Raw genomic sequence first — 15,628 nt, forward strand, 5'->3', positions numbered from 1 at the left:
CTAACTGGTTTGGCTCAGTGGATAGAGCGTTGGCCTGCGGACTGAAGGGTCCCGGGTTCGATTCCAGTCAAGGGCATGTACCTTGGATTGCGGGCACATCCCCAGTGGGGAGTGTGCAGGAGGCAGCTGATCATTGATGTTTCTGACTCTTTACCTGTCTCCCTTCCTCTCTGTAAAAAAAATCAATAAAATATATATGTTTTTAAAAGATAAAAAAAATGTAGCTCAGATTATTTTTGAAAATTATATACGGAGAGAAATTTTTTGAATAAATGCTGAGAAGGGGAAGTTGTGATATTCTCATCCTATTAAATATGTGTATTGACACAAAAGCATAATGTTAAACCAAACACAGCAATTTGTCTACTGTGTTAACTAAATGAAAGAGAAAGTAGCTAAGTGGAGCCAATAAGTGAATTTTTTTTTAAATATATTTTATTGATTTTTTACAGAGGGGAAGGGAGAGGGATAGAGAGCTAGAAACATTGATGAGAGAGAAACATCAATCAGCTGCCTCCTGCACACCCCCCACTGGGGATGTGCCAGCAACCAAGGCACATGCCCTTGAACAGAATCGAACCCGGGACCCCCCAGTCCGCAGACCGATGCTCTATCCACTGAGCCAAACCGGCTGGGGCAATAAGTGAATTTTTTAAAAACATAAAAATAATTTGTATATGGCTCAATTGGTTGGATGTTGTCCAGTGCACCAGAAAGTTGCTGGTTCTTTTCCGAGTCAGGGCACATGCCTAGGTTGTGGGCTCCATCCCTCGTAGAGGGTGTGCAGGAGGCAGCCAATCAATGTTCTGCTCTCACATTGATATTTTTCTTTCTCCCTTCCTCTCTCTCTAATCAAAAATTTAAAAATTATATCTGGAATGTTAATATGAATCAAAAAACAGAAAGGAGCTAATATGGATTGGTGGGATATTGGGCATGTATATATCAATTCAGTTTCCTTAGTCCAAGGTGAAGGGTTAATTGAAAACTGGGATGTTTACCATAAACTCTTAGACATTTATATTATGCAGAAGGATTTATGAGACAACAGGTTCAGATTGAGTCAGTTCATTCATTTATATTAAATTTTTGTCAAATACTTTGTACCTGGTTCTTCTCCAGGAGCTGAGGATACAGTGGTGATCACAGCAGAATCCCATGGTTTCTGCGAGAGAGCACTGAGGTAGTTGGGTTATCTTTAAGTGGTATCTCTATACTCCAGCTAATCTAGTTAGAGAATGTAAATGTCTTTATTGGGTGAAATGGACATGAAGTAATTGGTTCAAGGGGATGCGAAAATGTATTGTTGAAATTGCATATTATTATGAGGGATTGGGGAGTGATTCTTTAATGGCCTGCAGTTAAGTACCACAGAACACAAATAAGTTATTTTTAAGCCCATTACTTTTCTCCACAGGGATATAAAGTTCTTAATTTTAGTGGCTTTACTTAAAGTTTAATTGTTAAAATAATTGAACACAGGCCCTGACTGGTTTGGCTCAGTGGATAGAGCATTGACCTGCGGACTAAAGGGTCCCGGGTTCGATTCCGGTCAGGGGCATGTACCTTGGTTGCAGGCACATCCCCAGTGGGGTGTGTGCAAGAGGCAGCTGGTTGATGTTTCTCTCTCGTCGATGTTTCTAACTCTCTATCCTTCTCCCTTCCTCTCTGTAAAAAATCAATAAAATATATATTTTTTAAAAATAATTGAACACCAATGAATAAAAAATCATTTTCTATTTTACACTAGTCGTATTTCATATGCTCAGCAGTCATGTGAGGAGTAGATATAGGACAATGAGCTAAACTGAGGCTCTGAGAGAAATTACTGTTATTTCCATTGTATTAGAAAATGATATCGGTGAGTTGTAGATTCTATGATTTTACATTTGCCAGCCCATAAAAACAAACCAAACCCCTTATTTCATATAGATTTGGAAAGTGAATGAATGAACTAATTGGCTAGTTTTTATAACTACTTCATAGAAAATAGTTCTAGCCGAAACCGGTTTGGCTCAGTGGATAGAGCGTCGGCCTGCGGACTGAGGGGTCCCAGGTTCGATTCCGGTCAAGGGCATGTACCTGGGTTGTGGGCACATCCCCAGTGGGAGATGTGCAGGAGGCGGCTGATCAATGTTTCTCTCCCATTGATGTTTCTAACTCTCTATCTCTCTCCCTTCCTCTCTGTAAAAAATCAATAAAATATATTTTAAAAAGAAAATAGTTCTAAAGAACAGAATTGTCACCCAAAACTCTTTTTATAGGATCAGAGAGATTTATTAACTGGTTATAAAGAAGGCAGAAAAGGAAGATGATTCCTAGAATAAGTAGAACAAAAAACAAAATGAGAACCTTAGTCTCTATGAATGAGGAAGTGACATCTATTTGTAATGTTTTGGAGATTAATCTATAAGTTTGGCCTGTCACCTGTGATAAGGATCAGGACTCCTCTGGGACCTGCTGAATTGATACATGGGACTTTCACCTCCCTCATTCCTCCCCACTGCCCTGGGTTCTTCACTTTCTCCTTTATTCAGAGTTCTTTCTCTTGATCTCATGAGACTATTATATTCCAGTTACATACAGTGAGTCTTACGCATAGGAAAAGAAATGGAAATTTGCCATGCTGTGGCTGTCTCAGAGTTCAAGACATTCTGATAATTCGCTTGTAGAAATAAAAGTGCTATCACTGTGAAAAAGTACAGTTTTAGCCCTGGCTGGGTTGGCTCAGTGGATAGAGCATCAACCTTCGGACTGAAGGGTCCCAGGTTCGATTCTGGTCAAGCGCACATGCCCAGGTTCTGGCTCAATCCCCAGTAGGGGCTGTGCAGGAGGCAGCCGATCCATGATTCTCATCATCTTTTGTTTCTATCTCTCTCCCTCCCCCTTCCTCTCTGAAATCAATAAAAATATATTTAAGAAAATAAAAATAAATTCTAGATTGTTGAATTTAATTGGAAAAAAGTACAGTTTTACACACATGATACATCAGTGAACACAACAGCACAAGAACAGCCTTTATAGAAATTTTAATCTGGATTAATGTCCCCACCACTGCCCTCACAGTATAGCTAGTAATGGGGTAGATTCAGGGCATACAGTCTCCAGCAAAGAATCAGTCATGAGAGCTCCACCAACCAGGCTTACACTTCTGGTCCTGAGATTTCCAGATGTGGCCATAGCAAGGTCACATCAGCTCACACCTGGAACTGAACAGTCAGGACCCTAGGACCTGCTGCCAGGCTTCCCTGAACGCTGTTTCCTGTGCTGAGCTCACATTTCAAAGCTTGACCACTCCAGGTGAAGGCAGCCTAGTGCACACCTAAGCCTGCTATCACACCCAGATCCTTGTGGTTCCAATAAAATCCACCCTTCACCTGGAATAGTGCTTGGGAGTGGTTCCTGAAGTCACACTGCCTGATTTCAATCCTAAGATGTGTGCCTTTGAGCAAGTCACTTAACTCACCTATGTCTCAGTGGATCTCTAAAGTATTGTCTGCCTCAGGTTTGTTGTTAAAAGTGGATGTAGTTTAACCCTATTAGGTTTGGCTCAGTGGATAGAGCATTGGCCTGTGGATGAAGGGTTCTGGGGTTCCATTCTAGTCAAGGGCATGTAGCTTGGTTACAGGCTCCTCCCCAGCTCAGGCCCTGGTTGGGTACATGCAGGAGGCAACCAATCTATGTGCTTCTCTCACATCAATATTTCTCTGTCTTTCCCTCTCTCTAAAAATCAATGAAAAAATATCCTAGGGTGAAGATTAAAAAGAAAAAAAAAAAAAGCCCTAGCTGGTTTGGCTCAGTTGGTAGAGTATTGGCCTGCGGACTGAAGGGTCCCAGGTTCGATTATGGCCAAGGGCACTTCCCTAGGTTGTGGGCTCAATGCCCAGGGTGTGGGCTCGATCCCCAGTAGGGGGCGTGCAGGAGGCAGCTGATCAATGATTCTCCTCATTGATGTTTCTATCTATCCCTCTCCCTCTCTGAAATCAATAAAAGTATATTTAAAAAAATAATAAAATTAAAAAAGAAGTGAATGTAGTTTAAAAAGCAGTGTCTGTCAAATAGGCAATTAATGAAAGTATCATTATTGGTCCTAGCCGGGGGGAAATCCCTCCTTCCTCTCATATACTGGATCGTCCTCTTCAGTTTGCTCGTTTGCAGTGAAGCCTGTAGGCTGGATTTACACAGAGCCCTGCCCTCAACAGGTGTCTGATCAAGGCCATCCAGACTGGCCTCAGTCAACCCCACCCCCAGTCCACCCCATGCCCAACTCTCACCAGGACTTCAAGCCTCCCAGTGTTCTGTCCCCAGTCTCACTGCTGCCTCCAACATCTCAGCTCCACCAACTTCATTGTTTGTCCAAAGGCACCCCAGGACATTAGCTCCCGGGCTGTTTTCTGCCCCAGGAGGATGGCCGCCCCCATCCTGCTCCTCAGGAATGGCATGTGGGCACTGCCATCTTCCTCGTTTGCCCAAAAGCCTGAATAGAATACAAACTGCTCCACGCTGGCCTCTGAAAACTTCTGCAGCTCGGTGCTCTCAATCCACAAAGAGACTAAGAGGTGTCCAAAAGGTGATTTCAATTTCTTGCTGCCTGGCCAGTGTGGCTCAGTGGTTGAGCATAGACCTATGAACCAGGAGGTCACCTTGGATGCCAGTCAAGAGCACATGCCCGGGTTGCGGGCTCGATCCCCAGTAGGAGCATGCAGGAGGCAGCCGATCAGTGATTCTCATCATTGATGTTTCTATCTCTCCTTCTCTCTTCCTCTCTGAAAGCAACAAAATTATATTTTTTAAAAATTTCTGCTCTGGCCGGTTTGGCTCAGTGGATAGAGCGTCGGCCTGCGGACTGAGGGGGTCCCAGGTTCGATTCCCGCCAAGGGCATGTGCCTTGGTTGCGGGCACATCCCCAGTGGGAGGTGTGCAAGAGGCGGCTGATAGATGTTTCTCTCTCATCAATGTTTCTAACTCTCTGTAAAAAAATCGATAAAATATATATATTTTTAAAAAATTTCTTTGCTCCTCCTCCTCCACCTCAGGTTGGCCACTTGGGTTTAGATCCGGGAGGTGGGCGTGGTCACGTGACGTCATAGAGTCTACTCCCCACCACCACCACCACCGGGACCAGACCTGGAATGTCCAGAAGCGTCCCTAGCAACAGCCAGAGTTAGGGGGCCTCCGCATTAGCGCCTGGGGATGACTGTTTTGGAAGTGACTTGAGCTGTTGGTAGCTGCATGGAGTCTTGAGAAGCTCAGCATCAGGTGGGTTGGGGTCTGTGAGGCGAGAGAAGGGCCTTTGGGGGACATTGGGTTCGGCCACTGGGGAGTTGGCTTTAGTGGTCCTCCCCTTGGCGGTCAGTGTCCTTAAGCATATGAAGATGTTAACGACCCAGGGGTCAACTGTCAGTGTGTGATCCTGTGGGCCTCGGTGATTAAGAACTGGACTGCTAGCCCTAGCCGGCTTGGCTCAGTGGATATAGAGCGTCAGCCTGCCGACTGAAGGGTCCCAGGTTCGATTCTGGCCACGGGCGCATGCCTGGGTTGCCGGCTTGATCCCCAGTAGGGGGCATGCAGGAGGCAGCCGATCAATGATTCTCTCTCATCATTGATGTTTCTCTTTCTCCCCTCTCCCTTCCTCTCTGAAATCAATAAAGAAATATATTAATAATAATAATAAAAGAACTGGACTGGTAGGTGTCAGTGAAGGTGGTGTCTCTTACAGAATCGCAATTTACTGGGGGCTCGGGTAGGGAGAAACTTAAGGTGGGGTGGTTTTGGGGGTGTTAATGAACGGGAGTTCCTGATTCAGACTTAAGGTTTAACTTGAAATCAGGTTTTTGTTTTCTGTTTTCTGGGGGAGGCCAATGTATGTCTGTGGAGACACCTGAGGCTGTAGGTGGGTTGCAGCTCAGATGTTTGCTGGAAACATGATACTTCATCCAGCTGATCCTAATCTAGTTCACTCTTTCCTCAAAGAACTAATTAAAACCTCTTTTGTCTTCTCATGTAAATAAAGTTATCTTCCTAACAAAGTAGTTAGATATGATCTAATGTGTGTCATAAAATAATGTGTTTTGTTCTCTGCCTCAAACTTCCCTCCACAGTTGTCTTGGGTATCTCCTTTCATGCTCATTTTACACAAGTAATGATTTTTATTACCCTGAGCTCTGATAAGTGAAAGCACTGGATGTGTGTCTTTTTAATTTTTTTTAAAGATTAAAAAAAAAAGTTTTCAAGAGGGAGGAAGAGAGGGAGAGAGAAACATTGATGTGAGAGAGAAACATCCATTGGTTGCCTCCTGTAGGTGCCCCAACTGGGGATGGAACCGGAACCTGGGTGTGTCCTCCGACTGGGAATCGAACTGATAGATCCTCCCTTCCCCTCAACTGGTGGGCGGAGTATGACCTAACCTGCAGCCCATAAATACCTGAGTACCTAACCAGGCACCTTATATGGACTATACATTGAATCACCAATCAACACCTGCCAAATACCCTAAGCCCTTGTTCCTATATGGACCATACATTAAGCCACCAATCAGCGCACGCCGAGTACACTAAGCCCCCATTCCTTCCCATCCCGCCCCCCAAAAGACGGGCTCACCTCTGCACGTGCTGCTGTCCTCCCCTTGCGAGACAGCCCAGCAAGGTCCTTCTCCTCTAATAAAGCCTGTAGTCTTGGTTTTCGGCCTCTGTCTGATCTTTCACGAACCTGTGACCCTGCAGGGTGCAGGACAATGCTCCAACCATGAGCTATACCGGCCATGGCAGCATATATGTCATTTTTAAAAAGTCTGTGCTTCCTTCATATTTGAAATGATCTGTATAGCATAGATATCCTTCCATTTGATCACTTAATCTCTAATTAGAAACATATTTTATAGTATAAAATGATTGCAGATTTTCTTTTTTTTTTTTTTTTTTAATATTTTTTATTGATTAAGATATTACATATGTGTACCCTCTACCCCCCCTCTCCCCGCTCACCCCCTCACCCCCCCGTTGTCCGTGTCCATTGGTTAGGCCTATATGCTTGCATATAAGTCCTTTGGTTGATCTTTCCCCCTTGCCCCCACCCTCCCCTACCTTCCCTCCAAGGCCCGATAGTCCAATCAATGCCTCTCCGTCTCTGGATCAGTCCTTGTTCATCAGTTTATGTTGTTCATTATATTCCACAAATAAGTGAGATCTTGTGGTATTTATCCGCTCTCCAGTTCCATCCATGCTGTGGCAAATGGTAAGAGTTCCTTTTTCTTCTTCCTCTTCTTAAAGAATACCTTTCAGCTTTTCATATAATGCTGGTTTGGTGGTGATGAACTCCTTTAGCTTATTCTTATCCGTGAAGCTCTTTATCTGACCTTCCATTCTGAATGATAGCTTTGCTGGATAAAGTAATCTTGGTTGCAGGTTCTTGCTATTCATCTCTTTGAATATTTCTTGCCACTCTCTTCTGGCCTGCATGGTTTCTGTTGAGAAATCAGCTGACAGTCGGATGGGTACTCCCTTGTAGGTAACTGACTGTCTTTCTCTTGCTGCTTTTAAGATTCTCTCTTTATCTTTTGCTCTTGGCATTTTATGCAGATTTTCTTAAGGTCTGCAATAGTGTCTCATTAGGCAGGTGAGCTACTGATAAGATGACTAGAGTCCATTCAATGTGTACATTAATTTGGATAGGCTTGGCTTATGTACTCAGTTATAGTTTGTTTTGCAACCCATTGTCAGTCTCTGCTCATCCAGATTCTCCCACCCACCTCCAGGATTTGTTGTGTCTCTTTTTCTGTATATCTCAGCCATTTCTGGTTACACTTATTCCTACAGATACTTCTATGCAATTATAAGTAGTGATATATATATATTTTTTTTTAATTATTTTTTTTTTCCAGAGAGGAAGGGAGAGGGAGAGAGAGACAGAAATATCAATGATGAGAGAGAGCCACCGGCTGGCTGCCTCCTGCATGCCCCGCACTGGGGACCCAGCCTGCAAACCAGGCACACGCCCCAACCGGAATCCAACCATGGACCCCTCAGTCCACAGGCCAATGCTCTTTCCATAGAGCCAAACCAGCTAGGCAGTAGTGCCTTTTTAAAAAAAATTCCTGGCTTCTGAATTTTATTTATTTTAAAATATATTTTTATTGATTTCAGAGAGGGAGAGGGAGAGAGATATAAAAACATTAATGATGACAGAGAATCATCGATTGGCTGCCTCCTGCATGCCCCATACTGGGGATTGAGCCCAAAACCCAGTCATGTGCCCTGACCAGAAATCAAACTGTGACCTCCTGGTACACAGGTTGATGCTCAACCACTGAGCCATGCCAGCTGGGCCCTGGCTTCTACATTTTGTAGTCTAATAGAGCAATTGCATTGCTCTTGGTATTACTGACATTTTCTAGTTGAGCAGTCTTTTATCTGAAAACAATTTTGGCTGAAGAGTAAGTGGCATGAGCAAATCTTTCACTTTTGTAGCGCTCTCCCCCTTAGCTGTGTGCCTTGAACAGGCTTGCCAAGAGATGTTGTGAATTTAAGTGAACTAATGTATCCGAAAGTTTAGAGCATAAACCAGGATATAAATTTCTCTCCATATACTGGTTTAGCTGCTTCTCACTAGTTTTGTTATTTAAAATTTTTCTGTATCAATCACTGTACTTGTTTTCTATTGATGGGTAACAAATTTCCACAAACTGGTTTAAAACTACACACATTTATTATCTCAGTTTCTATCAGTCAGAAGTTGAGACACAGTTTACCTGGGCCCTCTGCTCTCAGTCTTACAAGACTTATGGGTTTGATTCCAGTCAAGGGCATGTACCTCTGTTTCAGGCTCAATGCCTGGCCTTGATCAGGGTGCATTTGGCAGGCAACCAATTGATGTGCCTCAGTGTTTCTCTCTCTCTGTCTCTTCCCTTCCCTTCCATTCGCTAAAAAAATCAATGAAAAAAATATCCTGCAGTGAAAATAAATAAAGTAGGTCTAATCTTTGTCAACTATATCTCAAACTGGGGAAAAATGTATAATCTAATTTCATTTTAATTTCTCATAAGTATTTCCATATTATAAAATATTTATGTCCATCTATATCAGTGATTCTCAACCTTCCTAATGCCACGACCCTTTAATACAGTTCCTCATGTTGTGGTGACCCCCCAATTTTATTGTTACAAATTGAACATAATTAAAGCATAGTGATTAATCACAAAACAATATGTAATTATATATGTGTTTTCCGATGGTCTTAGGAGACCCCTGTGAAAGGGTCGTTCGACCCCCAAAGGGGTCGCGACCCACAGGTTAAGCACCGCTGATCTATATGTAATTAATATGAAGTGGCTATAATAATATCATGCGTGAACTAGTAGAATGGTAACTAGAATCACATAAAAAAGGTATGCATTAGTCCTGGGTGGTTTGGCTCAGTGGATAGAGCGTTGCCCAGCGAACTGAAGGGTCCCAGGCTCGATTCTGGTCAAGGGGACATGCCTCTGTTGTGGGCTCCATCTCCCATAGGGGGCGTGCAGGAGGCAACTGGTCAGTGATTCTCATTGATGTTTCTATCTCTTCCTCTGAAATCAACAAAAATATATATTTTTAAAACACACACACACACACAAACACAAACTGTAAAATAAAGGCGGAGGCCATATGACTTCTTTTTTTAATTGTATTGGTTTTTTACAGAGAGGAATAGAGAGTTAGAAATATCAATGAGAAAGAAACATTGATCAGCTGCCTCCTGCACACTCCCCACTGGGGATGTGCCCGCAACCAAGGTACATGCCCTTGACCGGAATCGAACCTGGGATCCTTGAGTCCATAGGCTGACGCTCTAGCCACTGAGCCAAAGCGGTTAGGGCCCATATGACTTCTTTGCCTAGCGCCCACTGACCGATATTTTCCTCGCGGCACCATTTGCCGCAAGAACCTCGGATCTCTGATAAGACACTCCTTTTCCACAAGCGTAGAAGTGCCGGGAAAGGGGACAATTTCTGGAGCTTCTAACTTTCCTGCTCTCCCGGGCTCCTGGTTGCGGACTTGCATCTTTGCCTTCTGTACGGCAATGCAGGTCCCACCACATGGCGGCCTCCATGGTGGCACAGCGACTCCGGCGCAGACATATTGCCGCTGAAAGCCAGCAACGGGTCACCTGCTACTGCAAACGCCCGAGATCCCGATCGGCCACCGTAGAGGAGCGGACCGGTCCAGCAGCTAGAGAGGTTTGGAAGGAAATACCACATGTGCGCTCCTCTTGTGGTTTTTTGGGGAAAAACTCAGGTGAGTGTGTGGCTTTGTACCCGGACGTGTTTCCATCACAGTAGAAGTTTTGTTTCTTTCAGTGTGACGTGTGCACGTGGTGTCGTGAGGAGCTTGGAATGATCACCTGGGTCGGAGGGGGAGGGTAGGAGCGCCCGAGAGGAGGTTGCTAAGGGGAACTACATGGACACGGGATTTGAGGTATTTGAAGGGAACCAGAGGCATCGTTCTATGGTCGGGGTGCCCCCGGGGCCGGTGCCCAGATGAAGAGTCTGTAGAGATCACGCCCTTGTCCTCACTGTCGGGGTCTGGGGTTCTGCAGGGCACCCCACCTGTAAGGGATCTCGGAGGCATTTAGGAAGATTGGCGGAGTCGAGTTCAGGTTGGGGTTTTTTTGGTAGGCAGCTTAGAGATTTGGGGGCCTGTGCGGGTGGCCGTCCCATGCGGGTGTCCGACCCAGGTTTCTGTTTAATAAAGGAAGTGTGACCGGTGTCCGTGGTCCGGAGAGGTTTGTGAGGGTGAAGTTTTGGACGCGGCGGATTATTGGTGTTTAAGGTTAAAGCCTCGGCTGCTGTTGGGACCGAAGGCCTTAGGACCCAGGGTACTATTTCCAATCTTTCTGTGTGTGTGTGTGTGTGTGTGTGTGTGTGTGTGTGTGTGTGTGTGTTTTAACTTTTATTTTTATTTTTAAAATATATTTTATTGATATTTTACAGAGAGGAAGGGAGAGGGATAGAGAGTTAGAAGCATCGATGAGAGAGAAACATTGATCAGCCGCCTCCTGCACACCTCCTACTGGGGATGTGCCCGCAACCAAGGTACATGCCCTTGGCCGGAATCAAACCTGGGACCCTCCAGTCTGCAGGCCAACGCTTTATTCACTGAGCCAAACCAGTTAGGGCTTAACTTTTAATCTAGTAGTTGACTGACTACAAATTCAGAAGATAAACCAACAACATGCCTTTGTCATGTATCCTCTTTGGCACTTTTCTCGCTGCAAAGGCAAAACTGGGTTGTTGTGATATAGGTTTTAGTTTGCAAATTGGAAAATGTTCATCTCTCTTTCAGACAATGTTTGCCAACACAATGCCTGAACTCATCTCTGAGTATATAGCAGCAGACACTGTTGCCTATTTGCCTGTCATATGTTCATAGGTATTTCTTTGCTAACTGAATCTCCATTTTATGTAATACCCATCCCTTTGGTAGCATGACCCATATGCCAGTGTATTAGTAAGTATTGATCTGTGTTAGACAACCTTGGTGGTTCCAATTCCCATTGCTAGTGATTGAATCAATGTGAAATGAGCTTAGGTACATGACACAGTTCTAACCAGCTATATATGTGACAATCTGTTAGTCGTTTCTGGGAAAGAATTTTCTCTTTTAAATACACAATTCCTTGAGTATGAAGGGGAGCATTTCCCACCCTAAAACATGTCTCTATGGGATGTTGATTCTTAATTTAGGCTGGTTGACTTGAAGAAACTGCAGACCTGGGAGAAGCTCTGAAAACCTAGTTGAAGCTATGAAGGACATTTACTTTTTTGTTGTTGTTGTTAAACCTCACTGGAGGATATTTTTCCATTAATTTTAGAGAGAGTGGAGGGGGGGGGGGATAGAGACACAGAGAGAGAGAAACATCGATGTGAGACACTGATGTGAGAGAGACATTGATTGGTTGCCTCCCCCATGTGCCCGGGGAGTTGAGCCTGCAACCAAGGTACATGCCCTTGACTGGAATTGACCCCTAGACCCTTCAATCCACAGACCAATACTCTATTCACTGAGCAAAACTGGCCTAGGGCCTGGCTAGGGCTTTTTTTTTTCTTTTTTAAAAATATATTTTGCCGAAACTGGTTTGGCTCAGTGGATAGAGCGTCGGCCTGCGGACTGAAGGGTCCCGGGTTCGATTCCGGTCAAGGGCATGTACCTTGGTTGCGGGCACATCCCCAGTGGGAGATGTGCAGGAGGCAGCTGATCAATGTTTCTCTCTCATCGATGTTTCTATTCTCTAACTCTCTCCCTTCCTCTCTGTAAAAAATCAATAAAATATATTTAAAAAAAAAAAATATATATATATATATTTTATTGAAATTTTACAGAGAGGAAAGGAGAAGGATAGAGAGTTAGAGAAACATCGATCAATTGCCTCCTGCACACCACCCACTGGGAATGTGCCCGCAACCAAGGTACATGCCCTTGACCGGAATCGAACCTGGGACCTTTCAGTCTGCAGGCCAACCCTCTATCCACTAGGCAAAACTGGCCAGGGCCCAGCTAGGGCTTTTTAAATCACTGTCTATAGTAGGATATTTGGCTGATTCCATTCTTTTTATTTATTTATTTATTTTTAATTAAATCTTTATTGTTCAGATTATTACATTAGTTACTCTTTTTTCCCACCATAACTCCCCTCCACCCAGTTCCCACCCCACCCTCCGCCCTCACTCCCCACCCACTGTCCTCATCCATAGGTGTACGATTATTGTCCAATCTCTTCCCTCACCCCCACACCTCTTCCCCCCCGCCAAAGAATAGTCAGTCCATTCCCTTTCTATGTCCCTGATTCTATTACAATCACCAGTTCATACTGTTCATCAGATTATTTATTCACTTGATTTTTAGATTCACTTGTTGATAGATGCATGTTTGTTGTTCATAATTTGTATCTTTACCTTTTTATTCTTCATCCTCTTCTTAAAGGATATCTTTCAGCATTTCATATAATACTGGTTTGGTGGTGATGAACTCCTTTAGTTTTTTCTTATCTGTGAAGCTCTTTATCTGGCCTTCAATTCTGAATGATAGCTTTGCTGGATAAAGTAGTCTTGGCTGTAGGTTCTTGGTATTCATCACTTTGAATATTTCTTGCCACTCCCTTCTGGCCTGCAAAGTTTCTGTTGAGAAATCAGCTGACAGTTGTATGGGTACTCCCTTGTAGGTAACTGATTTTCTTTCTCTTGCTGCTTTTAGGATTCTCTCTTTGTCTTTTGCTCTTGGCATTTTAATTATGATGTGTCTTGGTGTGGTCCTCTTTGGATTCCTTTTGTTTGGGGTTCTCTGCGCTTCCTGGACTTGTAAGTCTATTTCTTTCACCAGGTAGGGGAAGTTTTCTGTCATTATTTCTTCAAATAGGTTTTCAGTATCGCTCTCTCTCTTCTTCTGGCACCCCTATAATTCGGATGTTGGTATGCTTGAAGCTGTCCCAGAGGCTCCTTACACTATCTTCGTATTTTCGGATTCTTTTTTCATTTTGCTTTTCCGGTTGGGTGTTTTTTGCTTCCTCGTATTTCAAATCTTTGACTTGATTCTTGCGATCCTCTGTTCTGCTGTTGTGAGTCTGTATAATATTCTTTTTAAAAAAATATATATTTTATTGATTTTTTTACAGAGGGGAAAGGAGAGGGATAGAGAGTTAGAAACATCGATGACAGAGAAACATCCATCAGCTGCCTCCTGCACACTCCCTACTGGGGATGTGCCCGCAACCAAGGTACATGCGCTTGACCGGAATCGAACCTGGGACCCTTCAGTCTGCAGGCTGACACTCTATCCATTGAGCCAAACCGGTTAGCGCGGGAGTCTGTATAATATTCTTTATTTCAGTCAGTGTATGCTTAATTTCTAGTTGGTTCTTTATCACAACATCGAGGGTTTCACCAGTCTTCTTGAAGATCTCACTACATTTATCAGCGGTCTCACCAGTCTTTTCGAGGGCCTTATTAAATTTATCGGCGGCTTCTAGACAGTTCTTTAAAGACCTTGAAAGTGTGGTTTTGAACTCTATATCCAGTAGTTTGCTTTCCTCCAATTCTGTCGTTTGTGTCCTGTTTCTTTGTCTCGTCATTTTTTATGCTTCGCTGTGTTGATAGAGTGCTAAGTGTCCCAATTACCTGAGGTAGACACTCTTGGTGCACCCCCTTGTGGGCTTTGTGCACAGTCTTGTTGTAATTAAGCCTTGATTGTTGTAGTTATCACTGTGAGGAATTGACCTCCGGGCCAATTGGCTGTGAGAATCAGCTATGTCTGCAGTGGGAGAACTTCTGTGCTGGAGACACCCCTCTGGGGCTAGACTTGCTTCGGTGGGGCTTTGGTGCTCACTGAGTCTGCCCCCTGAGTGTGTCTTTTATGGTTCCATGGAGCTGCAAACTGATGGTCCCACTCTGACCTCTGGGCTTCCTGGCTCCTGGATCTCTAGGGAGGTGCTAATCTAGCCTTTGCCTGAGGCTATCCAGCAAAAGTCTCCCTGCAGGGCTTGGGCGGGGCGGGTCCCATGGGATCAACAGGGCGGGGTTAGCAGTTATGGCTGCTCTCAGTCTTGCCCTCAGAGGTTCTGCTTCTCAGTGTCCCGGTAATCGCTGCAAGCCCCTTGGAGAGAAAGCTGCCCTAGGGTTCTGACCGATGCCAGACAGTCCCCCTTCTCCCGTATGAGTCTGGATCCCTAGAAACTTGCCCGGAACTGGAGCTCAGAGCCTGAGACTCCCTCCCGATTGAAAACGACAACCACGCCCTGAGCCGCCAGCCCACTCCGCATGCACTCTGCACCTTAGTATTTGACTTCAGCACTGCGCCTCCTCTGAGTCTCGGAATGCTTTTCTCTTTCCTCCTAGTTGTAGAACTTCCACTCAGCCAGCCTTCCTGCGGTTCTGGATGATGTCCGTTTCGTCTTTTAGTTGTATTTTTGAAGTGATTGTTCGAGGCAGCAAACTCCGGTGTTTATCTATGCTGCCATCTTGGTTTCTCTCCAATTCCATTCTTTAAAATATATATATATATATGTATATATATATATATATAGTTTTATTCATTTCAGAGCGGAAAGGAGTGGGAGAGAAGATGGAAACCTCAAAGGTAGAGAAACATCAATCTGCTGCCTCTTGCAGGCCTTGACCAGGAATCGAACCAGCAACCTCTTGGTGCATGGGACAACACTCAATCCACTGAGTCATTGTATGCCTTAACTGAGCCTGTCCATTGTCTTTTTTTTTTTTTGAAGGTTTTTTTTTTTTATGTAAAAAGAGATAGCATTCTGTCATAAGGTATATGTCTTAAATGACTCATTCATGGACGTTCACTTAGTCCAACTTAATGAATCCTATGTTCTTCGCATACTGACCGAAACACTGGCGGCACCGGTTGAGGCCGTATTTCCGGATCAGACCGTGGAGGTTTGAGCAAACACAGCAAGAATGAGAACCCTGGCCGAATTTCCTCAGATGGCTCCAGTAGAGCTGCTGGTGACCCATCTGACGCTCTTTGTAGCAATGAAGCAAACAGGCTGTCCATTGTCTTTTTGCATCAAAGATAACATACCTTTGGAATGTCGGGTTAAATTTTTTTTCCAGACCCCTCAGGACCCAATCTCCCATAGAGCAAGC

General features: G+C 44.3%; 1 protein-coding gene across 1 annotated transcript; it reads right to left on the reverse strand.

The window, feature by feature from the left end:
- Nucleotides 1-15,325: 15,325 nt before the first annotated feature.
- LOC308530453 (small ribosomal subunit protein uS14-like) lies at nucleotides 15,326-15,496 on the reverse strand (the record flags this gene model as incomplete). Its single annotated transcript, XM_081107119.1, has 1 exon — nucleotides 15,326-15,496. One exon carries the CDS (start codon nucleotides 15,494-15,496, stop codon nucleotides 15,326-15,328), a length of 171 nt encoding a protein of 56 aa, XP_080963245.1.
- Between the last annotated feature and the right edge of the window lie 132 nt (nucleotides 15,497-15,628).

Source organism: Myotis nattereri (assembly GCF_964212035.1).
Source record: "Myotis nattereri genome assembly, chromosome: 15".
NCBI lineage: Eukaryota > Metazoa > Chordata > Mammalia > Chiroptera > Vespertilionidae > Myotis > Myotis nattereri.